This window comes from Daldinia loculata, assembly GCF_022478755.1.
Source record: "Daldinia loculata strain CBS 113971 unplaced genomic scaffold F4817scaffold_47, whole genome shotgun sequence".
NCBI lineage: Eukaryota > Fungi > Ascomycota > Sordariomycetes > Xylariales > Hypoxylaceae > Daldinia > Daldinia loculata.
The window spans coordinates 211,641-235,614 of NW_026054901.1; the positions used below are offsets into that span (position 1 = coordinate 211,641).

At 45.7% G+C, this 23,974-nt stretch overlaps 10 protein-coding genes across 10 annotated transcripts; 5 read left to right on the forward strand and 5 right to left on the reverse strand.

The window, feature by feature from the left end:
* Positions 1–481: 481 nt before the first annotated feature.
* F4817DRAFT_346124 (uncharacterized protein) lies at positions 482–3,151 on the forward strand. Its single transcript, XM_049304346.1, has 7 exons — positions 482–818; positions 912–995; positions 1,077–1,409; positions 1,482–1,755; positions 1,813–1,982; positions 2,039–2,265; positions 2,321–3,151. Exons 1-7 carry the CDS (start codon positions 595–597, stop codon positions 3,073–3,075), a joined length of 2,067 nt encoding a protein of 688 aa, XP_049156458.1. The 5' UTR covers positions 482–594; the 3' UTR covers positions 3,076–3,151.
* Positions 3,152–3,267: 116 nt separating this feature from the next.
* Positions 3,268–4,476, reverse strand: F4817DRAFT_346125 (uncharacterized protein). Its single transcript, XM_049304347.1, has one exon. The coding sequence runs from the start codon at positions 4,020–4,022 to the stop codon at positions 3,486–3,488; it is 537 nt and encodes a 178-aa protein (XP_049156459.1). The 5' UTR covers positions 4,023–4,476; the 3' UTR covers positions 3,268–3,485.
* A 1,939-nt stretch (positions 4,477–6,415) lies between these two features.
* F4817DRAFT_318558 (PRTase-like protein) lies at positions 6,416–7,299 on the forward strand (the record flags this gene model as incomplete). Its single annotated transcript, XM_049300927.1, has 3 exons — positions 6,416–6,448; positions 6,620–7,060; positions 7,126–7,299. The coding sequence occupies 3 exons, from the start codon at positions 6,416–6,418 to the stop codon at positions 7,297–7,299; spliced, it is 648 nt and encodes a 215-aa protein (XP_049156460.1).
* A 55-nt stretch (positions 7,300–7,354) lies between these two features.
* On the reverse strand, positions 7,355–8,636 carry F4817DRAFT_205422 (oxidoreductase-like protein). Its single transcript, XM_049298631.1, has one exon. It carries the CDS (start codon positions 8,416–8,418, stop codon positions 7,540–7,542), a length of 879 nt encoding a protein of 292 aa, XP_049156461.1. The 5' UTR covers positions 8,419–8,636; the 3' UTR covers positions 7,355–7,539.
* A 382-nt stretch (positions 8,637–9,018) lies between these two features.
* F4817DRAFT_205448 (uncharacterized protein) lies at positions 9,019–11,604 on the forward strand. Its single transcript, XM_049298632.1, has 2 exons — positions 9,019–11,038; positions 11,096–11,604. The coding sequence occupies exons 1-2, from the start codon at positions 9,130–9,132 to the stop codon at positions 11,221–11,223; spliced, it is 2,037 nt and encodes a 678-aa protein (XP_049156462.1). The 5' UTR covers positions 9,019–9,129; the 3' UTR covers positions 11,224–11,604.
* A 195-nt stretch (positions 11,605–11,799) lies between these two features.
* Positions 11,800–12,285, reverse strand: F4817DRAFT_318561 (dolichol-phosphate mannosyltransferase subunit 3; the record flags this gene model as incomplete). Its single annotated transcript, XM_049300928.1, has 3 exons — positions 11,800–11,961; positions 12,083–12,151; positions 12,238–12,285. 3 exons carry the CDS (start codon positions 12,283–12,285, stop codon positions 11,800–11,802), a joined length of 279 nt encoding a protein of 92 aa, XP_049156463.1.
* A 3,001-nt stretch (positions 12,286–15,286) lies between these two features.
* Positions 15,287–16,231, forward strand: F4817DRAFT_318562 (uncharacterized protein; the record flags this gene model as incomplete). Its single annotated transcript, XM_049300929.1, has 1 exon — positions 15,287–16,231. The coding sequence occupies one exon, from the start codon at positions 15,287–15,289 to the stop codon at positions 16,229–16,231; it is 945 nt and encodes a 314-aa protein (XP_049156464.1).
* A 279-nt stretch (positions 16,232–16,510) lies between these two features.
* On the reverse strand, positions 16,511–17,835 carry F4817DRAFT_346132 (uncharacterized protein). Its single transcript, XM_049304348.1, has 3 exons — positions 17,682–17,835; positions 17,017–17,585; positions 16,511–16,954 (listed from the first exon to the last, which is right to left on the reverse strand). The coding sequence occupies exons 2-3, from the start codon at positions 17,441–17,443 to the stop codon at positions 16,749–16,751; spliced, it is 633 nt and encodes a 210-aa protein (XP_049156465.1). The 5' UTR covers positions 17,444–17,585; positions 17,682–17,835; the 3' UTR covers positions 16,511–16,748.
* A 1,303-nt stretch (positions 17,836–19,138) lies between these two features.
* F4817DRAFT_346137 (armadillo-type protein) lies at positions 19,139–21,700 on the forward strand. The gene is made up of 5 exons (XM_049304349.1): positions 19,139–19,504; positions 19,600–19,731; positions 19,788–19,907; positions 19,964–20,101; positions 20,157–21,700. The coding sequence occupies exons 1-5, from the start codon at positions 19,339–19,341 to the stop codon at positions 21,590–21,592; spliced, it is 1,992 nt and encodes a 663-aa protein (XP_049156466.1). The 5' UTR covers positions 19,139–19,338; the 3' UTR covers positions 21,593–21,700.
* F4817DRAFT_346139 (60S ribosomal protein L13) lies at positions 21,701–23,259 on the reverse strand. The gene is made up of 5 exons (XM_049304350.1): positions 23,059–23,259; positions 22,931–22,964; positions 22,792–22,838; positions 22,544–22,702; positions 21,701–22,421 (listed from the first exon to the last, which is right to left on the reverse strand). Exons 1-5 carry the CDS (start codon positions 23,059–23,061, stop codon positions 22,020–22,022), a joined length of 645 nt encoding a protein of 214 aa, XP_049156467.1. The 5' UTR covers positions 23,062–23,259; the 3' UTR covers positions 21,701–22,019.
* Between the last annotated feature and the right edge of the window lie 715 nt (positions 23,260–23,974).

A 23,974-nucleotide genomic window follows, 5' to 3' on the forward strand; every position in this document is an offset into this window, starting at 1 on the left:
TTATAAGCTGAGATGGGTAATGATCTTAAAAGATTTATGACACACATAACCATAGCAAACAAGTGCATCTTATACCTTGGAACTGGTTTGCTTACCTTTTGGTACAATCATCTCCGTGAATATCAATGCTTCCAAATGAAAGACGTAGCTTCAATCCGCCTTGGAATCTTTCACCAGATTGTTGTACTAGGCTACATAAACCTAATCCGCTGGCATAGAGCCCCAGGCAAACCTCGTATATACCATACTTGCATATCAAACACTGGTATGTAAGAACTTCTACATATCAACATATATGGCTCATACTTGGATTGAGTGAAGTATATAAGTAAAGGAGTGACCCCTTTTAAAAAGTGGACATCCAAAGGTTCTAAGTCCTTACCTAAGGCTGGAAGTTCCGCCGATACCCGACGGACATTTTCGATCCGGAAGGAAGGCGTCGGGTGGGTCTTCCGATAGCGCGTATCGCTACTGCATTATCGCTACTTTGTCGCTACCGTCGAACCAAAACTTTTGTAATCCGCCTTCGATTTCCGTCGGCGATAATGATTTAGTCTCTGTATAATTTCTATAAGCCACTCAAACGTGTATAGAATGAAACCTGCCAACGGCTCGCGTATCAATATCCTTGAGCTTGGGGAGACGTTACCATCTCCGTCTCCCAAATCTGCGAAACGTCGCAGCGCGGAGGACAAGCCGACCGAGGAACCGCAGAAGCGACGGCGCCGGGCATTCTCTTGCCTGTCATGCCAGAAGCTGAAGTGCAGATGCGAATATGACCCCGGTGCGCAGGGTTGCCATCGGTGCCAGACATTGAGGTTCGCAGAATAATATCCTTGGCGTATCTACCCGTACTCCATGTATTTCTACACGGCGTATGTCAAAAATTCCAACTAATAGTCTACGTGAAGAATTGAATGTTCTCTCCGTGGAGAAAACGTCGCATCTCCATCCAGCTCAAAGCCCGAGCCAGCTACTTCAAACATCGAAGAAAGGTATACTTGTGATACTTAAGTTTAGGGATGGCTCTGAACCATTATCCCTAGTTTGATGTAGTAGGCTTACACGCTTATTAGGCTTCGACGGTATGAAGGTGAATTACAAGAGATTAAGTCGATGCTCAAAGACCTGACTTCCAGTGCTCAATCTCAAAATGGTCGAACACTTGCTAGTAAGAGTTCTTCTAACGTTGGTGACGGCCACATATTACGCTCAGAACACGAAAATCAGATTCCCGAGTATTTTTCGGCCCCAGCCGATAAAGGGGCTCAGTCTGCACCGATTGTAGTGCTTAGATCAATATCCCAGCAAATCACTAGAGGCTACAGGAGGTTGCTGGAACATATTAATGTCGATCTTGTGCAGCTCCAGCTTCTTGACGAACAGACTGCAAATGAGTTAATCCACCTGTGAGTCCGAAAACTGCTTCAATAGCGAATGCCCATCTTAGGTAGCAGTGTACTTGTTAACATCAGATGAAGTTTTTTCCGTTACCAAAGTCACAACCTCCTCGTCTGTGGCGTAGAGGACTTAACTGCAAGTAGCGAGACTCGTAGAGTATCCGCTTTCTTGCACAGCGTCTGCTGTCTAATGGGTGTTGTTTACCGTAGCGATATATGCGGATCATCGATGCATAGGCAAATGTACGAACAAGTTCGAATCACACTGGGACAAGCTCTCCTATCGAGCCCCCTGAATCTCGAAGAGATCAATGCTGTGTTGATAATGAGCAACAATGCAAATAGCCCAGGCGGTGTATGTGGCTGTGATCTTAATTAATATCCATAATAACTCCTCTCTGACTTTAAACAGAACGGAGTCGACTATGTCGACAGCTGGTTATTGACCGGTTACTGCGCTAAGCAAGCTATGCTCAGTATCAGTTTCTCTAAGATAATAAACAGCATAAGACAAGGGAACTTAACGAGCGAGGATCATAAAGCCATCCACTTATGGTCTAAGATTTGCCTCCACCATCTCCAGTAAGTATTGATATTCGTGGTTCATTCCGGTGACTAATACGCCGCTTGCACTATAGTTGGGCTGCGACAACAGGCAGGCCATCCATCATACCAGCCTCTTACATTAATCAATGCAATATTTTGCTTAACTTCTACCAAGCTACTATGCAAGATGGGATGCTTGTTGCTGAGATATTGCTGTATTCAACTCTACACCAGAAGCTCACACATCAGTCGTATCTTGGCGATGGCGGCGAATGTAAAGAATTTTTATCATGGAAAGAGAAATGGAATCATCTTCTAGGTGAGTTTGATGTCTGGCCTGGTAAGCTATCGAGCACACCTGCTAAGCTATCTAGGCCTTCCAACATCGTCAATGCTGAAAATCGGATATCACGCTGCCTGTCTCATCCTAGCTGTTCGGTCGCTAGAAGAAGTCGGGCAAGGGCTACGGCCACGGACGTTCCTCTCGGAGATAGATGGAGAGGACGCAAGTGATAACGAATGCCATGCTTCAACACACCCGCGACGAAACAAGGACGGAGATGGCAATACCTTACGAATAAATGCGTGTAAGTACGCCATGCTTGTTTTGCAGACCTTTCTGGAAATGCCGTCCTTCCTCATGGATGCGATCCCTACGTGCCTGTGCCTGTGCATCGGGTATTGCGCCCTACTTCTCGCGCATTACGACGAGTCGCAGTCAAAGGTCTCGGATCAGGTTAGTCGAGACTTGATCATACAAATCGATCAATGGATTAGGACGTCCCCTGGTAAAGCTTGGTCTTTCAAGTACGGGACGCTTGCCAAGCATAAAATGGAATCCCGAACTGGCGGCGATAAAGGCTCGACGAGTGACCACCAGACGCCGGCGAGGACACATCCCCGAAATCAGGAGGGTGAGCAAGACGGAATAGCCGCGCCGGTCGGGGTCAATAGCCATGGCCCCAATCATCATGAGACGACGGGATACCACACGGGGGAAGTATGCTCACCAGAGGCTCAGCAACTTGAATCCGAGTCGATTTTCCCACCCTTCGATATGTCAGAGCATGCGATATTCCCCAGGATGGAAGACTTCTTCGGCGGTGGCTTTTTGGACTTCGTGGGATAAGATTTTAGACTACTACATCATTTATTAGATTCAATTATTGCTCGACTGGTATCTAAATGCTGAACTTGATTGCACCCCGATTGGGGTAGATTCTGTAATCCTTGGTTGGCTCAGATAGCCTTGTTTAAATTCCTGAATAGTAGAGCATGTCCATATCCCCAGCGTCAAACTACGAGCATAACGACTATCATATTAAGATAGAAACTATATTAATTATTAACTAGGTATCTAAGTCTGTTTTCAACGCTGCTCGGGTTGATATTAATGCAACCCTTTCCATAACTGATGTTGCAACTATAAGTGGCTCTACACAATGTTCTGATTTTTGAATACCTCTTAAGGTCATGACGCTGAATATTAAATTTCAAACCGCTGAAGGACCATACTTTTCTCGTTTCGCCTTTCACGAACTAGATGGACATGTTGTCATAATCCTGCCTCCTTGAAGACTCTATAGTATCGTCTACCCATGTTCCATTTACCTCCTCTGGGTCTACGCTTGCCATATCTAGCCCGTTGAGAAAGCGATTTATTTTCATCTCACAGTCAGGATTGCTTATTTTGACGTCATCTACCCCTGGTGATGTATATGCGAAACTGTCGTCTAGATATCCGTTCAGGGTGCGCTTTTTGTACGCCGCGCACGCAGTTTCGAAGCTTGTTGGCCTGAAAATGGTCGTTTCTGAACTTATATATGTCCATTCCCGGGGATATAGACACTCTAGGCATGCCGGATCGTAAAGCACTCTTCGATCAAGGTGCCAGAGAAGAGAGAAAATATCCATAAGTAAGACCTCCACAGCAACTCTTCTGCTATATAATGCTCTGAGATATGTAACCTCAACCAATAGGCCTTTTGGTGCTATAAATTTATACCGCCAGGGATGTAGTTTTCCTTCACTGTACTCGGCGAACCGATAAGGCATCAGAACATTGGATTGATACATATCCTGCTCGTCTGGGGGCTTCAGAGACGGCACGAGGACTGGTATTTTTCCTATGGGGGTATCCTAGTATCCACCAAGATGGAAGCTTGACGAGTCCTGCATGGGTTGCGGAGGAACGGGTCCTTGCGGGGGAGGCCAGGACATGGTGAGAGGGATGTTCACTCTAGCCTCGTCCATTACTGTTGAGAAGTCTTCGCTTTTCGAGAACCCTTTTTCGTTATGGGATTGAGGCTGAAGTGGCTGCCGTACCGGAGTGCACATGGTGGTAGTGCTGCTATGGCCTCGCGGGGCGAAGCTAGACAATGTGAGGTTTGATGTCTGTGATCTAGGCGGAGTCCGCTGATCCATTCGCTACTGTTTCTAGTGAAGGGGATGAGTGTATATATAGGTCTTCAAGTCTTTAGGTAGGTACATTATGGGGCTGGGGGGGTCTATTGACATTATGTCAGCAATGGTGTCAGTATAATTACATAATTACAGGCCCCGATACTATGTCAAGACCATGTCAACAGGTCGATACAATGTCAGCAAGATTTGTTGTACCGATTTCATTGCAGGTACTTACAAGTCAGTACTAATAGATAGTATGTCAAGGTATTTATTATGTTAGAGGTACTGTCTATTTCGCCGTAATTGCCAGGCCTGTTGACGATGTCCAGGTAGCCACTATGTCCACAACGATGTCAGGAATTCAACACGATGTCAGAGATTTAATACAATGTCAGTATCTAACACAATGTCAGCCCCGGGTATATATAGGTTAATTACTAAAGGCCTGGAGTAGGCATATATACTGCAATACAGTAAACTTTAATCATTCGTAATCGTAATGACCTCGTAGTGTAATGGTAAAACACGTAGCCCGTAATCTCGTAATATGTAATATGTAATTCAACGTAATCTTTTCAATTGACTTTTACATGTGCCTGTGCCTGTGCTGTATATATAAGTATGTTGAAGGCCTTGTAATCTATTATCTATTACAAGGCCTTCTATTCTTTTATTTTTTTTTAATATTATTAGGCCCTTGGATGGTGACGATGACCTGGCCTGACATAGTCTCGTATGTGACATATATCGATTAGGTGACTGTGACTACCGTTGGTGACGATGCCTGAAAGGCCACTCTTTCCTAATATATCAGTATTTCGAAAACAATACAATTACAACAAGATATAATCGTGTACGTACGGTAGCTATTTCAGACCTGGTTATCCTTATAATCTGGATGCGATTACCTCCGGGGGTGACTATATCAAAAGGAATAGCCAATCAGCCGGGAGACTGATTCCTGACTGTTACATGGCCGACATTATGTCCACACCTTATCACTATTGCTAACACTATGTCAATAGACCCCCCCAGCCCCATAATGTAACTAATGGTAATATGAGAATCCTAAGTACCTCTAGAGTTGATAGATCAATGCGTAGTACCTATATGTATAGTGTATAGTAGATGCGCGAAGGAAGTGTAGAAGTATATGATGTATGTAAAAGGATCAGATTTCGAGATCAAGCCTTAGATTTGGTTGGCCAAGGCGATAAAAAAGCATTTTATCCTAGTTCCCAACTCTTCTCTTTTAAGTTTTAAATTTAAGTTTAAGTTGACATATGTTCGTTCTTACCCGTTCGTCTCATAAAGTTTCTACTAATGTTAACTTCGGCGTTCTCCACCATGTCAATCTATAAGAGGTATACTGTATATGCACCTACCTACATGTATTTATTCCATTTCACGTGGCCTGCGGCGATATCCTAGAGCAATATTAGTACTCGGTTACTTGCAAGGTCCAGGTCAGTTATATCTAGATTTATTTTATTTTGGACATCTTCTGTTACACAGCGGGGAATATTCTATAAATAATCCCGAAACATCGGTTTTTACCTGAGTGAAATACCCATGGTGAATGTTTCCGTCTTGTGTACCTTAGGTACAACATATAGGTAGCGGAGATGGCCGTGAATTTAGAGTGTTTGTGGTAGGTACCCTAAGCTGTAGTGTCACGGTGGAGGTCTTTAGTGGCATTGGCTTGCCTAATTTGTCGCTGCAGAAATGGTTGCGCACCTGGAAAAGGTCCCTCTTACCTCCCCTAATGGTTCCAATAAGTCCAAATGACCCCTCCAAAGCCCCACGTAAAAAAAGCCCTCTAAATTCGTTGCCCCACTAAAAGTTTCTTTCCCTTCGAGTCCCAGTCGCAACTCAAACTCGAAACTTCTCCCTCTAGCCCTTCCTTTTCTATACAGGAATCCTTCTTCTCTATCTTTCTATATGATCCTCTAACACCAGCTTCTTCACCTCTCCTTCTAAAAAATTTCCCGCGTTCTTCAATAGCACACAAGCCGTAAAAACATCAGATTTCCCCCACTATTATATCTTCTGCATCAACCAAGATGGTGGAGAAGATCTACGTCACTTACAACGATGTAAGCAGATCTTGATCTTGCTTGTTTACCTATTGCAACCTCACCACAACATAACCCCCACTGTTTCTGCTTCTTGCTTCGGGGAGCCGGTGAGAAACTGGCTATGCCGTCTGAAAATCCGAAAAAGTTGGTTTGCGTCTGCAATTATCTAACCGATTTGGCGACCAACAGGTTCACAAGCTCTGCCAGGAGGCCGCCCCCAAGATTCTGAGTTCGTTCAACCCGCAACTCATTATCGCCATCGGCGGTGGTGGTTATGTGCCGGCGCGAATCTTGCGCTCCTTCCTCAAACAGCCTGGCAGCCCCAACATCCCTATCCAGGCCATTGGCCTCTCCCTATACGAGCAGCTGCCCGTAAAAGATTCCTCGACCGCGGACGAAGGCGTCATAGATCAGATTGGAACTAAAGTCACCCGCACTCAATGGCTTGACCTGAGCAGCCTGGGCGAGATCCAGAATTTGGTCGGCAAGCGCATCCTGATCGTGGACGAAGTTGACGACACGCGAACGACGCTAGAGTACGCCGTTAAGGAACTGGAGAAGGATGTCGAGGAGGCGCGGCAAAAGTTGGGCAATAACGAGAAGACAGAGTTCAGCATCTTCGTCCTACATGTAAGTGATCGCGAGTCCCAGGATACCAGGAGATATGCCGCCGCAGCTGCTGACAGATACGATAGAACAAGGACAAGCAGAAGAAGGGTACATTGCCCTCGGACATGATAGAGCAATCGCGATATCTGGCAGCGAGAACGATAGGCGATGAATGGATATGCTATCCGTGGGAGGCAGCGGATATCGACCTACATGACGAGCTAGCGAAGAAGCAGACAAACGGGAACGGTACTGCTTAGGTGCAGTCAGTAACTGGGATGCGGTTGGAGTCTTTCCTGTTCGGATAGGTAGGATAGACATGGCGTGCTAGATAGACACCGCGGACAACTCGATACGCATCGAGAATTTCGGCTCCAAACCGAACACTAAACAAATATAAGAATTTCGGACAGTCCATAAAGCCGACTCGAATGTGAAGCGGTTCTTTGGCGAATTGTTCTATTGCTCGACAGGGGTATTTATGATGTAGCCATCTTTCTCTAAGCGCCGAAAGTACCCTCCCTGATATGTTTTTCTTTAAGTCTCTTTTCCTGCTTCATGAACTCTCGAATGCCAACCGGTACGTCCTTGTATAGGTCATCGTCCCAAAAGTCCTTGGCAATCTTGGGTCGATTAGCCATCTTCAAGTCCGGCTGCCGATTTGCTTCACTGCCGCCACCGTCGCCGTCCATATTTGTAGCATTGGTTGGACCCGATAGCCCTCCTTCCGTAACTTTGTCTGCGCTTGGAACCTCTTTGGATGGCTCTCCTTGTTGTGATTGTTGCGCTTGCAGAGCTTTCGCGGCCATCGCAGACGCGCTAACCCATTCCTCCATCTCGTCGCGGTAGCGGTCCCAGACACAATTCACACACCCACTCATGCAGCAGTTGTCTGGCTCTTCTGGCCGCGGGGGGACTAAGACGCCGGCTATTAGCGTACTGCGGTTCCGGATGGCTTCGAGACGCTCGGCTCTCTCGGCTGGGCCAGCGAGTCGCGAGCCAAAGATAATACGTGCCTTTTCTTGTGCTGTCGCCGGCTTTGCGGAGGTTTCAGGCCCAGTAGAAGAGGATGAAGAGGACGAAGAGGACGGGGTGGTCTCATCCTTGGACTTCTTGGCGGGGGCCTTTTTGACGGTACTCCGGGGAGATTTGGGCGATGAAGTAGGGGGCTCTTCGGGCTTGACGTCGGGAATAGGTTGCGGCCTGTTAAGGACAGCTTCGTAGTAGAGACCTAGCGGCACCGCTTGCTCTGAAGCCTCACCGGGAGTGCCACCGGGTAGTTTTGAGCCGCCTGAATAGAAGACGCGAGGGGCCTGAGGCTGTCGCATAAGCGACCCGAGCCTAGAAGCTCTTATTAAAGGCCTTGTAGGAATCGGCATTGTGAAGACCAATATAGTGTCTTTTCAAGCGTGATATTAAGAACAAGGCCGGGGTGGATAGGGAGCAAGTGTGATAGAATGACGAGCGAATGAGAAAATGGTTTGATTTTTTTCCTGTCGACCTCACGTCATCGGAAGAAGTTTGGGGAGAGGGGGACAAATTAGCGGCAGGTACAGCATCTTCGCTGTATCACGTGGCAAACCGTACGCTTATGTAAATGCAGCAACTTGGTGTAAGTAAGTGTACGAAATACCTGAATACATGTTACACGCACTAGTATTGACATGACCTATTTCTAGACCCGCGCTAAAGAAAACAGGGCTGATAAGATAAGAAATAGCACGTAGCTTTTCGCCGCGTCAACATCCACTTATACAACTTGAACGCGTTTTTAGAAACATGTACCTATTTCAACCTTATTAATATTAATGTGAAGTATACAGGAGAAGGGTCATTTCAGTTCAATTGGGCGCTTGTAGTAATATAGGTTCCAAAGTAACCCTTTATATTCTCCAATTTTTTGTATAACCAGTCCCACGTCGAATCTGCGGTAGTGGAACAATAACAGACATCAACACGTGCAAATCCAAATCCAGATTAAGAATTATCGAAACCCGGCCAAGTCCAGTCCAAACCCAGTCCAAACCCATGAAGTCGATATACGATTGGAAATATTATGATTGGATAAGAGAGGATATTTAGGATATTCGATGGACTCTTCAGCTCCGAAGCGCCGCAAGACGTCGCCCACGACGAATATTCCGATAGGCGGTTCGACTGCGCCGTCATCCAAAGATGAGCCTGTCAGAAGATCTACGCGACATCAGATACCGTCTTTTGCGTCGCCGACAAAGGCTAGCCTTGCGCGCTCGAACCCCGACATTCTAGAACGGAGGAGTACATCTAGAACTCAACCTTCGGAGGATGCGCCCGCAGCGTCAGAAGCAGGAAGTCTCCCTGACAATGCCCTAGGTGGTTCAGATACTAGACAAGCAGGAGACGATACAGAAACAAGGAGTCGTGAGGCACAACAAACGCAATCCACCTCGGCTGATCAACCATGGAGTCCCGTTCGACGCGCTACAGGAGCTATGGCCTCCAGACCACGAAGGACACCAAATAAGCCATCGCCGCGTCCATTACCTGCACCTTCAGCCGAAGAAGAAGAAGAAGAATTGATAAACCCCTTTAAAGGTCGAGTACTACGGCGCTCTCCACCTTCCGGAGAGGCTATACTGGAAGAACCAGAGCTCCCACCTACGCCGACACAGCAAGGCATATCCGACCCTGCCTCGATCCAAACCTCTCCCGTGGGGATTCATAACACACCTACCAAACGTCCAAGAAGGAGTAGAGTATTAGCCGAGCGAATTAAGAGTTCCCCTCTAAAACAACCACCACTCCGTCATCCCGAATTTACAAAAGAAGCCACACGTGAAGAGTCACCATCCCGAACGGCAGAGAGAACGCTCAGGGCACAACCACAAAGCCGGAAGAAGAGGCGAAAATCGCATCCAGCCCGAAATGCTGAAGAGCCCGATGCATTAGCTGAGAAGAAAGCGCTGCGAGATTCGCTACTTGCTGAAGTTGCTCGCTTAAGATCGGATCTGGACTTAGCAACTCGTGAGAATACTCGCTTACACGAATTGCAACAAGGAAGAAGATCTAGTACAGCGCCAAAAGACCCAGAAGACAGGAAGTCTCTTCTGGAGTTACTCCGTCGACACACCCTTCCTCCTGAAGAGGAGGCGGCTCCCGATCCAACACAAGACTGGCTTGAAGCCGCATTAAATCCCATCTCATTCCTCCCCTTTAGCAAATCGAACTTGTCGCTTCCATCTATATTTTCTCCACCGCAAAATGATGCTGATGCGGAAACTGAAAAGCTTCCTATTTCTCATCATCCCGTGCCGATGGCAGCGGAAGAAGAGCTGCCTTACCTCCAAGTATTTACCCCCTTAACTTTCACATCTACTGTCTCGATGATACCCCGCGACGATGCCGGAAATCCGGGACCACTTATGCAAAAATATACTATATCCGCTTCGTCAACACTGCCAGGTCTGTTTGCCGCGACAATTGAAATGACGGTAAACACCAAAAGGCTATCTATTGCTGAGCTGAAAGTTCCACGTCTTGAGCCGTCCGCGGTTGGCGAGCTGGGGCCTTTCGTGGAACGGGTCGTTAGAGGTACGGGGACCAGCGCTCTAACAAGGAATGTTAGCGTCATAACTTGGGCTATGAGTGAATGGCTCCGCGTCGCAACAAAGAGAGCTCGATTTTGGTGTGCCGTTGAAAGGGACCTAAGAAGCAGCGAAGGGTTAGCAAAATGCGCTAGAGAAATGAGGACAGATACGAGGAAGAAGGGTCGAGGCCGTCGAGCAATGACAGCGAACGATGAGGATGATGACGATGAGCTTGATGGCCAGGCCGACAAAATGCGCTTCACTAAAGCTGATATGCTACCCCATCTAGGAAGAACATACCTTGACCTAGAGCTAACCAGCCTCGGCGACCCGGAGGAGGTTCCAGGTACCCGTATTGAATGGCGTATCGAATTCGATTGGACCGGAGAAGCACGAAGCAAAATAGGACTATTGCTAGGGACTCCGGCGAAGTGTAAGTCAACTCAACTATCCAACACAATACGTATATAAATAATCTAACTCATAATAGGGCATGGGCAAGACACAAAGGGTAGCTTAACAAGTATACCGAGCATATTTGACAAGTTGATCCAAGAGAACAAGGATCCGATGGAAGCTCTAAAGATAGTAGTCGCATTGCTAGTTGGGGAAGAGTAAAGGGGAAATAGTACATGCATACAAGCGAGTAACTTGATTAGGTCATGACCTATTACGTGTTTATGAGGTATGACGATACTTCGAGCTGTATACCCAATCGAGAGAAACTAAATAGCTAGGATTCATCAGGTTTAGCCGATGAGTCTCGCTCGATGTTCCAAACTACGGCGAGGTTGCTTGGAATAGAAGCCTCGTCGGGATCTCTCCCCCTCGGTCTTCGTGGGCTTAGCTACAAAGAACCATACGCAGTCTATGATGCAGAGTATGAACCACTAAGTGAAAAGGGCTGAAATTGAAATTTGGTGGTGCTCTTGTTGATTCTTATGTGTCTTGGATCAGGTAGTTATGAGTACAGAGCCGAGAACGAGTTAATAAACTGCCAAGCAGCAATCCATGACGCTTTCAAGTCTTGTGATAATTAATTTATTTCTATTGGCATTGCTTCACCCGTCTCAAGCTAAGAAGCTGTAGTTTACAACTAACTATAGGAACAAGATAGGCGGTTTGTGCATGACTTGACAGTTTCAACCCCATGACCCTTCTACCTCATTCTACCACCACTCTTCGCGACCGTAATTAATCCACCTCAACACCCAGGCGTCGGAGGTCGGTCTTGGCTAGCTCGATCTCAGCCGTAAGTTCCTTATGGGCCTCAGGGACATCGTGGAAGGTCATGACGTTCCAGCCGAGGCGGAAGAGCAAGTATGCGCCGAAGGAGACGAGGGCCCAGAAGGGAAGCTATTTATTTTTGGCAAACGTTAGTTAGTGATAATTTCTTTTATTTCTGTTCGAATAGGGTATCGCAATATCTAAAGTCGGGAGGACAGGGCAAATAGAATCGGATTGGGATTCAACGTACAACAGGGACGATCTCGGTCTGCACTAGTTCGGGGAGAGGGACGAGATTCAGGTACAAGGCGAGATAGAGCTACGGAAATATATTAGTAAGCGACCAAGCTAATATAGCAGAGCCAATTGAGGGTATTCGAGAAGATCTCGCTCGAATCGACGTACAGAAGTGACCAGGAGGCCGATGGAGATGGTCTGTTGCGCACGCGTCATATTGATTACAATTTTGTGTATGTACGAAGGCTGATGAAATTATAGGGTGGTAATAGAACCGTCACTCGCGTAAATATCAAGGTCGTAGTGGGTTTATTAAAGGAGCGACGTGAAGGGAGTGAGTATGTGTAAGTCTCGAAATTTGGTGGTGATGTTGTCGGCCAGGCCAGATTGGATAAAGTCTATTTTGTCATTGCGCGACGCGGACCGCATGTCAATCTATCCGATAAGGGGAACCTAGACGCTTAAGTTATCGGGGTATGCATATAGACGAGCTTATGCATATATAGATAACATGCCGATTTTACAACAAGAGCCGTATAAGAACAGAATATAATAATGACAAATCTAATTTTAAAGTATAATATAATTAAGAATAAAACACCAAATAGTATACCTTGACTTAAAATTAGAAAACCTACAGTGGCGGATCGTTACTTAAAGTGTTTTAGTTTCCCCTGAACTTAATTGCACAACCATAAAGATAAGATGATAATTAGAAAGAAAAGTAATACATGTAACTTGTCTTTCTGTTCGTTCTGTTTTAGATGTGCCTTTAAGCAAGTTTAATTCAATTCATCATGTACTTGTCCTATTAAATATCAGTATAGCTTTGAAGAATTAAAATTTATTAAAAAATGTATGATAGTACATGTTAAAGTAGTTTATAGCATATATAAATCTTAAACTTATGGCTCGTAATTACCCACTTAAGTATTGCATCGAGCTTATAATGTTAGGAGTGGCTAGTATACTAATAGCCACTTTTCAGGTTATCTTTAAAGTCACCTAGCCGGTGAATATTGGTACATATTATTAAAATCAACAACCTGTCCCTGTAATACTACTTTTACTTTCACGGTTTAACGTAACATATGTACTACATATCCTCATAGTCCATCATTTTAATACATTTTAATCCGTTCTAAAACAGCTAGTTATTTCAGAGTATTCGTCCCACCGCCTTTATACTACTGAGGAGTATTGCGCACATTCCTTCCTACTCACTTCTAAAGTCCATGACCACCTGTCACTTCAACTCATACGTGACAACCCACACAACTCTAGCTACCTACCTAAGTAAGCATTTACAGTTCCGGAAGTTGACTATCTCATACCTTCCTATAGAATATATATCTAACTCTGTTATGGGTGTGGAGTACACATCAAGTAGACACTTCCTTACCACATCAGTACAATTACTAACTTGAACCATTATAATAACTATAGATAATAACAACTAAGGCTTAAGTGGTAAAAGCATATAATCATATAGATGTAAGATATGGCAATAAACCGAAATTTTGTCCCCCAGAGTCGTATGAATCCGAAATCTAATAATCTGAGCATATGATACACATGGGTTGCTGTAGCCGCCAATTGAAATAAGTATAAGGAGTGGTATAAAACGAATGATAGCTGGCGGTAGAATAGGTTGGTACTTCCTGTGAAAAAAGGGGGTAAGAGAATAAGACTGAAAAGAAAGAACTGCCGAACAAGCCAATGTATAAAGCTAATAGGAACTACTTCTCGGGTTTTTACTCAATCTTAACATTTCAAATAGAACCCAGGACGTCCCTTTTAGTTTATAAGTCATTTCCGTGCGACCTATTCCAAAGCTCAGCCATGCTAGGGTAGTCTGTTGTGAGATCATTACTAGCCTTAAACCAAAAATCTTTATATTTTCGAAAGTTTGCGCATAAGTATATTGGTAAAACTAATTGTGTGATCATCCAACTATATATAGCCAACTTGAAATAAAGTCTTTAGTAATAGCATTCCAATTTTAAATAAAAGCTATACTTGACCTTTTTCTATACTTAAGAAACTAACTGGCGTTTTATGGGAGCTTAAAAAATGAAGTTTTACTGAACCATTTTTAAACTAGCTGTCAAATATTCAATACAATATAATTAATATGTTTCATTATCACCATAACACTTTTGTATTTATAAGTTCTTATAACCATCCCTTATGGCAACTCCATACTAGTAGAGTCTTTTCACCACATAGTTTCAAAATTAAGTGATTGATATGTAGTTAAGGGATTATTTGGTTTCCTGAAACATCAAGTACTCAATGAATCAGATTGCAATGTACTATGGACCGAAATACGCCAGAGCGTAAGCCTGTAGTTACAGATACAAGTTAAGCACAAAACTAAGATGTAATAAACCAAAACGACGCCGGATGTATACCAGTAGGAATTTGCAGTGTCTCTAGGAGAATCAAACTATTGATATACCTGATACCTTATATTAAGGTGGTTAGTACGCTCCAGGTAATCCTAATGAGATCACTCTTACAGCAGGGAACAACGTAGTTGCTTTGCTCACGTTTCCAGGCCTGAACGTAGGGCATGTAAGCCGAATAGCACACTTATATCACTCGAAACAGCTTTTCACTCGTATACATCTAGGTATACGATCCAGGCGTTAGACCCTTTGCACGGGATCCCGTGGAAATTAAGGTTATTTGCAAGAGTGGCAGTTACGGGCTTTGAGCGAAGCTGCCTATTTGTTGTCTCCAACCCATATTTTTGAATATATAAACAGCGTAGGCCTCACCTTGAGGTTCTAGTCCTCCTACACATCCTTTTTACACATCTACCAGTCAGTTCCAGACCAAAAAACCACTAAACACCAACATCAACAATAAAATATATCAATACCTTACCAGTATTATCTTTATTGAAGCCTCGTCTTCCTCATCCTCAGATTCAAGTGTGTAAAACCATACACAGGCCCGGCAATACGACCACCCACGGCACCATTATCTATATCAGGTTTAATTACCAAATTATCATCCTTATATATCTACCGCCTACTCGAAATACCCGTACCTCAGGTACTTTCTAACAATCCCAAATATACACGCCATTATAACACATACACACATACACACATCTATATATCATATCACACCGTATCACACCATATCATCTCCTCATTCCTTTAATCCTTGATATTATCTCGGAAAGTACCAATATCATCATCGAATCATGTCTATCGTTCCTGTTGAGAAGGTAGTCATTGCCCAGTATGGCGAGCGGCGAGTAGCACAGGCAACTATGCCTGACATCGAAGCCTGGGTCGTCGATTCTAAGCTAGAGAAGGGAATACCCTTCAAACTCTGGATGAAACCGGAGTTGCACGAGGAGCTAAAGGTGCTATATCCTAATCTCCCCTGCGCAGAAGATATTACTCGTGGTGGTGGCTTCCTTCAAGGTCGTCCAATGCTTAACCCCTCTATCACTATCGAGACGTGCGGCGGTGATAATCGACCCAAAAAGCTATACCGCGTTGTCCACGATAGACACCCATTCGGAGGAATTAAGGCCAGGGGTTATGGAACCGTCGATATCAACCCTCTTCATTTCCAAGTTCTGGTTCAAAAACACCTCAACTGGAATTGTTCGAGTCCGAGCCCTTTCCTGTCCGTTACGGACAACCTCGACAAAGTCAGGGTGATAGCAGCGGTTTGCGAAGCCCGAGGATTCGCCGGCATCGAAGTCCTCGAACTCGATCCAGCACACCCATCGTGGGACCATAGACACCAAAGGTTATGGAATACAAAGCACCTGGTCGATGAATTCGGCACGAAAATCCTACAACGTCGACAGTTCTTACATCAGGAGTTCCTCGTAGAAAATATGATTCCGCCTGAATCTATTCTAGGACGCCACCCTTGGAAATCGCTACGGCGTACATTCGATCCAAACAGGTTCTGGCTAGATATGATGCAAAAAAAGGTCAAGCACGTTAGCCAATTAAAGAGAAGACGAGAAGGAGGGAGAGACGGAAAAGAGGAAGCTACGAGTAATAAAACCGTTTACAAAAAGGCTGATAAGACTCTATCTGATGGGCTTGGGACGGAAGAAGATGGAGAGGGGACGACGGTGGTGGTGAAGAAGCAAAGAGCAATTGATTTTAAACTGCGATTATGAGCGAAGACCGAGAATTGTGATTTGTTCTATGTGACTATATGTATATGGGTTGGGAGAGAGCGGGCGTTGATATGACATGTATCTCACTGGAGATTCGACTCGAAAGTTCCCATTCAAATTCAATCACACTTTTGAATCCCTAATTCTAATTTGTTCGGGACGAATACAAAAAATCGGGTAATACCTTATATCCAATGCATAGAGGCCACACGTTCACGTATTAACTTGGGATCTGCGTTTGAATCTGCTACTAACGATACTCGATAGGACGATTTAATGTTCTTTATTTCCAGAAAACCATCGAAATTGTACCTCTATTACTAGAACTACTTAGAAAAGATTTACTAACGAAACCAATGTTTAATTAGCCCATGTGGCCAGCATCAGGCCTGCTGTCATTACATAGATATTGCCTTAGAGAACCTAGGCACAAGTTCATGAGCATGCCTAGGGCTCCGTAAGCATCGAGAATTTAGTGAGTCAACCCTATCCATCTCTCATTACAACATGGCTTCTTTCATAGAAAGCCCGTAATTAGTACGGAGACTATAGTCAATACCCCTAGGAACTTCCGCGTAACTGCGACTCCCCTGAGTTTAGCCGATTCACTAACTGGTATCTGGGTTGGTGATGTAGTCGGTGCTGACGTAGAAGACGTGCTGCGGAAAGATGTGGTACATGGGGTAGAATGAGAAGATGAACCCAGAGGAACTGGGACTAAGACTATGAGGCAAGTATTAGATTTATTATATCGTGATGGGAAAAGACATCGACCATTATCTTACCAGTCGGAGTCGAGCAAGGTATCTTCGTGGTGTTGGCATGAGTTGAAGAGTAATTGGACACGGGGTAACTAATACTTTCCGTCGTAAGAGCCGTGGGTGTGATATTAGGAGTACGAAGCGTGATGTCCGACTGGGAGAGGGTAAAACCGATGGGAGCAGCTCCCGAGAAGTTGGTCACGTTGGCTATTATCGTGATAGAGATAGTCGCTTGGAGGGTACTCGTACGCGTGGTGGTGCCGGATAGCGTTATATCTGGAGTATGAGACGGAGTTTCCAATGTACCGCATTGAGATAGATATTTCGTGACAGTCTCAGTGACGCTCTTGGTAACGGTTTCGTCCATAAGACCACCGCCTGAATAGCCCTGTGCGGCGGATGTAAGGGGTGTCAGTAGGCAAACGAGTGACAGAAGCCAGTATATGGCCATTATGAACGAGTGACTTGGAGGGGACGTGGTATGGCCGGATATAGAGGCCGAAACAGCTTGGATGAGGGGGCATCGGGACTCCCGTTCTTTATAATACCTTAAGTGATCTTGCCTGGGCAGATCATAAGCCGTCTTGTCCTACCTGTTCCTCTCCACGCGCATGACCCCCAGATTAGCGGAGCATTTCAATTTGAAGCTATTGCTAATACTAGTGGCACAGGCATTGATTTGTACTAACGGAAGGGTATACCAAAACTTCAGACGAGTAGGTTTGCTCCAAACACCACGACGCTTGTGTCGCACAATGGGAGTTGACGGAGATTACAAGGTATGACTTAGGCCTATACTGAAACATGCGGATGGTTGAACTCGCGTCAAGAAGCGTTATTACTGCCGTTCTGGTCAGTGAGGATACCTAGGTAATTAGTGTTGAATACATGCCTATTCGTGAGACAATCCTGTAAGCGTATGGTACGATCACGATTAGTGAAATGGCACTTGGTAGTGACACCGTACGATGAACATTCAGACTTGGGATAGAATAAAATTTTCAACTACCCCCATCTACCGAACAGAAAGCAGTTGGCTACTAGGGGATGAAAGTAGCATATCAAACTCTGATCAAAAGGGGGCCAAGGGAAACTACCGTATAAACGTTTAAAATCTAAACTACCTCATCTAGCTTGAAATCTAGGATTCTTGCAGATGTAGTAGCTTCGTGTTTGTTACCGAGTGGAACGGGCGCTCGCGGCGGAATCCAACATCTCACCTACGGACCGCCGAAATTAGTCCTCACGAACTCGAGGGGTATTTCTGCCTGCCTCTCTCGCATGGAGCCACAGTCATGTCCACAGAGATTCTCAGCTAATAACCAGCAGCCAGTTATCTCACCTCCTGAAAGAATAGCAGGATCAGAGGACATGTACTATCTTCTGCCGTGATGCATTAGAACCTCTAAATTGCATTGTCCTGACGTAACAGTCTCAGACTCCTATCCATCAGATGGTCATAGTGCTGGTGACTCGTGTAACTTGATACGACGCATCTCGATCTGCAAGTCTGTGGTTTTCATACTACACGGCCGCGACCATGAGACATAGTAGATACTCTCGAAATATGTGCTGGTGGCGTGTTTTTTTCGGATTCAAAAGTAGTAGAGGTAAAACAATCGGAACCACACCTTCTGAACAAAATTGACGAAGTTTTGGGTATGCCTCGAGGTCATAATGTTTCCGGGAGTTCTGTTTTAAGTTGTATGTCGCTTCAAGGGTTCGGTTTTACCTAAAAATCCTTTTTTTTTTTTTCGTTTACCCCTGAGCTGTATAAATTACTTCTTGTCTTTTAACTATATTCTTCTAGCTGTTAAAAAGATTCTCCGTGTTTCTAAATGTTAATTTTATATATAAAAGATAAGATTCGACTCAAAAACTCAAGTACTCTTAAAATACTTTGATGTGCCTAATAATAACGAATTGCATAGAAGAATGAATTGTAGAACGCGCGAAAGGAAAGAAAAGCGCTGACGCGTCTGCCCCGCCTGCCCGCTAATCAATTATCAGTGGATAGACCCGCCGTAAAATGGCACAGAGCCTCACCTACGTAATATTCACCCGGATCGGAAGCCGATTAGTGGGTTTGGAAGTAACGGGATGTTCCCGAGATCGGGTACGTATATACCTCCTTACTTTAAGGACCTAACAATTTGTTTACGTAATCATTAACTAGTTGAACTTCGACTTTTACACTTTTTGATCTCTTGTCCTTCTGTAAACTATGATCATCTTTATAATAATTCTTGATATCTACTCATAATCGGTATCTGGTTATTTATACCTACGAAGATAATCCGTAGAACCTTGCTATATCGGAATTAGACCTGTGATGGGCCCGAGATCATGACGCCTGACGAGATCCAAGACCTATTCAACAATATTCCCCAAGATGAGGAGTCGAGGGTCCAAGCGCTAGAAGAGCTTCTTAGCACTGCGCGGGGACTACAAGAAACCAAGTCCCCTGAACTCCAGGTCTTAGCAGAGCAGGTCGGGAACGGTAGTCGAGAAGGTGAATTAAACTCCAATCTCATAGAGGCTCATATAAGTCTCTATATAGTCTTCACTTACATGTATAAAGGCTTAGCTAACACTCACAAATCCTAGAGCGATGGAGAATCCCACTTGGAAGATCTGGTCTGCTAGACTTCTTCCTGGGCTTCATTAAGGGGGATGAGCTAGATCTAGACCTGGTAGCTCATGCTCTCCGAGTAACAGGGAACTCTTGCGCAGACCAAGGTCTGTATCTCCTTGGTTCCTGGGCATTCGGCCTTCTCATGCTTACTAGATAGTAGATGAGAATCGGCAACGAGTCGTCGACTCGGGCTGTCTCCCCCAGCTGGTGAAATTGCTGACACACGACTCCTTACTCCAATTCGCTATACCGGTTTTATTTAATACATGTGTTGATTACGGTGAGAATGAAAAGTTGGATAGGGGCATATGGTTTTACTAACATATTAACAATTAGAACCGGCTCAGGCAGCGGCTTCTAAAGCTCACCTGGGCATATATCTAATCGACCTCATTCAGACTCGCCCGTTACAAGAAAAGGCACTACCATACATGAATATCATCTACAAGTTGCTAGGCATGGCAGTAGCTCAAGGTAAATTGATCCCCTTATACTATTATCCAGTATGATCATATTAACAAGTTGAAAGAATTCGAGCCCGACTTAATAAACCCTCGGGCACCGTATCTCCTTTTATCGCAAGCCACCCTAGATGCTTCTGAACGAGGGTTTCCAGATTTTGACGGCTTCCTGGGTCTATCCTCAGCCGCGTTAGCATACCTCTCTCACCAAAAGCTCCAAGACAGCTTCCTCGAGACCCCTGGCGCCGTTGCCGTGTTCATATCAGCTTTTCAAAGAGCTATCAAGGGCGTTTCTGTCTTCAACATCGATGATACTGATGAGCAAGCACAGCTCGCCCAGCTGCAATCCATGTATACCAAAACTTGGGCGGACCTGTCTGCTCACCCTCAATTCGCCTCTTTATGCTCGCTGGATAGTCCCGTAGCCGGTCTGCTGCTCGGCTGGATTTCTTCATCTCATGATACAGAGCTCCAGATCGCGGCTTGCCTGGCCTTCGGTAACATCGCTCGTACCGACGCTCAAAGCATCGCCTTAGTACAGGAGATGTCTGTGCATAAGTCGATAATCCCCATCCTATCCTCCGACTCGGAAACAGATGCCCAGCTGCTCCATTGCGCTCTTAGCTTCTTGAAGAACTTATCCATCCCCGCGAGCAATAAGGCCGTGCTAGGTAGTGCGGGCCTGCTGGACCCCAATGTTCTGCCCCGGATATGGGATCTTGACACGCAGCCGCAAGTCCAATTCGACGCCGTGTCGCTCACACGCATCCTCCTTGTCAACTGCCCCGAAAACGTGCGACGTGTCTGTGTGGCCCCAGACACGCAAGACAAGACGCCTATACAACAGTTAATAGACCTACACCGCAAAGCTGACCAGGAGCCTACTAAGATGGAAACAGCCCGCGCCGTAGCCGGCGTCTGCCGCGTCCTGCACTCCGACAAACCGGCCGGGTCTTCACTCCTCCCCGAATCGTCACCCTCGCCTACCTCCGAAGATGAGGCTAGCTCGCTACTGCGTGATTTCTATAGCAAGCATCCCACTCTATTAGACACGCTACTATATCTCGGTCTGCAGACCAAATTCCCCGTCTTACGATCAGACCTATGGTTCGTGCTCGCACTGATGGCGCGCTCCGCCGAAGGATTTGCTATCGTAAAGCAGGCTATACTGCAACACCCCGAACTGAAAGATCTCCTCGCAGCGGCTATCGCAGGTGAGCGCGAGTCGAACCAAGAGGCGAGTAGTAATCCACCCGCAGGGAACGGGTTAGATCTCTCGTCGATAGGTCAGCTGGAGCCGCAGCAAGTAGACCCAAAGAAGGCCGCAACTATGACCAAGGTAGATCGAGAAAACGCTCTGGTATTAATCGCTGAGCTGGCAAAGGGTGGCCCAGACGAGCTTCCCTCCGACGTGAGGGATGTGTTTATCCAGATGCTGAAAATGGGTGGGCAGCTAGTACTCGGCGATAGAAACGAGAAGGTCGAATCTGTGACTAGTTACTGAGCTCGTCTCAAGTCTGGCCGGTTAGTGCTAGAGTCAGATTTGAACCATTGTAGATATGCGAAGCGTTCAGAGTATAGCATCTCGATAGATACAATCATTTACGCAAGATTTCCCTAATAACCATCAGCATTAGCCTCCCTATTATTTCGTATGCTTTCCTATTTCGCATGCTAGTTTACGGCTTCATGTCACGGCCTTTTGAGAAGCACGGAGAGTATGTCCATTCATTTTTCCATTGAGAACGACCTAGAGCAAACCGGAAGATGCAATAATGCTTCGGCCTTTGTTGTGTGGCGAGAGAACGATGATATTTTGTTTCTCTCCTGGCTACACAGGAACCGCAAGCCAACCCGCCATGACCGTCCAACAACACAACGAAAGCAGAACCCTAATGATGCCGTCCATACTCCCGTAAGATACCTCCATCTTATTTCTTGTTGGCCTCAGCCTCGGCCTTGTCTCTGGCTCGCTTCTCCCGCACACCTTGTAGTCTGGCTTCGCTCCTCGCCTTGCGGAGCTTCGCGAAAGCACCACCCTCGATCGGCTTGGGCAGATCGCTCTTCTTGATCTCTGAAATACCCCCAGCCACGGGGATGATGGGTAGGATGGCTCCGACGGTGGAGACGGTCTCGATGTTGCTGAGGTCGATGTCCTTGCTGTCACCGGCCTTGGGGTGCTTAGCACCCTTGCGGGGGAATACGATCAATCGTTCCTTGTAGGCCTTTAGGCGGGCGACATTGGCGACGAGAGACTCTTCGCTGAGGTTCTGTCGGCGGAAGTCGACGGAGATACCGACGGTAGGGGCCACGAGGCGGGGGATACCGGCTTCCTATATAAATTGTTAGAATATCGTGATCTAGAGTGTAGGATTTCTGAGGGCGTGATGGCGGTAGCTGGGGAATATGGAATTGATGCAGTATGTGCAGGAAATTTCTGAATGGGGATATCTACCTTCAGCTCAGTCAGAGTGAAACCACGTCCAGCACGAACACGGCGGTTGTACTTGATGGTCGGGCATCGGACGACGGGTCTCAACTTGTCGACGGGTCGGGGAGCGACGGCAGCAGCCTTAGCACGACGCAGAGAGCGACGGCGGATCTTCTGGGTAGGCTATAGTTTTTCCAATGTTAATATCTGAATAATTTTCGAGTTCGATTTCATCTCGTCGTTAAAAGTTCTGAAGGGGATCGTCTTCATACCTGGTCGAAGTGGGTTCGGACCCGGCGCTGCCAATCCTTTCGGAAATCTGCATGTATCCAGTCAGTTTTACTGTTGCGTTATGATTCTGAAGTGTAATTGATCGATTCGTATTCTGAAAATGGCTTCGATTGAACGTACGGTTGTGTTGAATCTGGTTGTTGTGCTTGATCGCCTAGATTTCATGTTTATTAGTGATAAATCCTCTTGAAAGAGAAGTTTCCGAATAGACATTGCGACAACATCTATCGTTAGAGGTTATTACTCACCATTGTGACTGATTGCGATCAAGGGTTGGTTGTGGAATGAATGGTCGTCTATCGCAAGTCGTCTCAGTTCTCCAGATTAGAGGCACGAGAATTTCCCAGAGGTTGCGGCTTGAACCAACCCGCACTTTCGGCAAATTTTTTGGAGGGTTAGAAAACCCTATAGTTTTTAAGTGGGTCATGCACCTGTTTGTGGGTTTGTGCGTGCGTTGTGGAAATGGAATGTGGCTTAGGCTCTAGAAGGTCTGAGGCTGAAGTGGGACCATGGAACCATTCCAGGGCTGTCTCTCACTGGATCAGCTGACTAATCGGAGAGTATCTAAGCTTAAATCCGCAAACGTGTAAATGGCTTCACATCCTCGCTTTAAATACTTCACATTATCAACGACATTAAGAAATTATATGCTAATACCTAAAATACAATGATAACTAACCAGACCGCATCTCCCCTTATTCCAACCCCCCAAGCACTTAGTTCGGAACCCGAAAGCTTTACCTACAAGACCTAATCTAAAACTACCAAGACCCTTCAAAAATGATACACAACTGATATAATTATCCTAACCCTGCCATTTCTCTATGCTGCTGCCACGAACTTGGGGCACTATACATTTCAAATGACTGTATTTGATCTCTACTTATTGCGCTGCTGTCAGCCTCTGAAGGTGGCACCGCGCTATACGTTGTGATGTGTTTATTTGGTGTCGTGGTATTTACTTCCCCCTGACCCACGTGCTGTGGTCGCCGGTTCCGTCGCAAGATATAGACCACGGCCACCACCGTACCGCAGACAAGGGTCAACCCACCCAACACACCTCCGATGATAGCACCTATGTTGGTGCTCGTCGAGTCCGTTGAGGATTGCTGACTTGCTGTGGTAGACTCCGGGCCTAAGTCAAATTTGGTAGTTTTTGAAGAT

Bases quoted from the DNA above. Each gene is read 5' to 3' on its own strand.
- F4817DRAFT_346124 (XM_049304346.1), top strand. From the start codon at position 595: ATGAAACCTGCCAACGGCTCGCGTATCAATATCCTTGAGCTTGGGGAG. The intron at 819-911 runs GTTCGCAGAATA...GTCTACGTGAAG, and splicing joins CATCGGTGCCAGACATTGAG to AATTGAATGTTCTCTCCGTG. The intron at 1,756-1,812 runs GTATGTGGCTGT...GACTTTAAACAG, and splicing joins ATGCAAATAGCCCAGGCGGT to AACGGAGTCGACTATGTCGA.
- F4817DRAFT_346125 (XM_049304347.1), bottom strand. From the start codon at position 4,022: ATGTATCAATCCAATGTTCTGATGCCTTATCGGTTCGCCGAGTACAGT.
- F4817DRAFT_205422 (XM_049298631.1), bottom strand. From the start codon at position 8,418: ATGCCGATTCCTACAAGGCCTTTAATAAGAGCTTCTAGGCTCGGGTCG.
- F4817DRAFT_205448 (XM_049298632.1), top strand. From the start codon at position 9,130: ATGGACTCTTCAGCTCCGAAGCGCCGCAAGACGTCGCCCACGACGAAT. The intron at 11,039-11,095 runs GTAAGTCAACTC...AACTCATAATAG, and splicing joins GCTAGGGACTCCGGCGAAGT to GGCATGGGCAAGACACAAAG.
- F4817DRAFT_346132 (XM_049304348.1), bottom strand. From the start codon at position 17,443: ATGGCCATATACTGGCTTCTGTCACTCGTTTGCCTACTGACACCCCTT. The intron at 16,955-17,016 runs GTAAGATAATGG...CTTGCCTCATAG, and splicing joins ACCTTGCTCGACTCCGACTG to TCTTAGTCCCAGTTCCTCTG.
- F4817DRAFT_346137 (XM_049304349.1), top strand. From the start codon at position 19,339: ATGACGCCTGACGAGATCCAAGACCTATTCAACAATATTCCCCAAGAT. The intron at 19,505-19,599 runs GTGAATTAAACT...CACAAATCCTAG, and splicing joins CGGGAACGGTAGTCGAGAAG to AGCGATGGAGAATCCCACTT. The intron at 19,732-19,787 runs GTCTGTATCTCC...ACTAGATAGTAG, and splicing joins GAACTCTTGCGCAGACCAAG to ATGAGAATCGGCAACGAGTC.
- F4817DRAFT_346139 (XM_049304350.1), bottom strand. The intron at 22,839-22,930 runs GTACGTTCAATC...GGATACATGCAG, and splicing joins CAACCAGATTCAACACAACC to ATTTCCGAAAGGATTGGCAG. The intron at 22,422-22,543 runs GTAGATATCCCC...CAATTTATATAG, and splicing joins TCACTCTGACTGAGCTGAAG to GAAGCCGGTATCCCCCGCCT.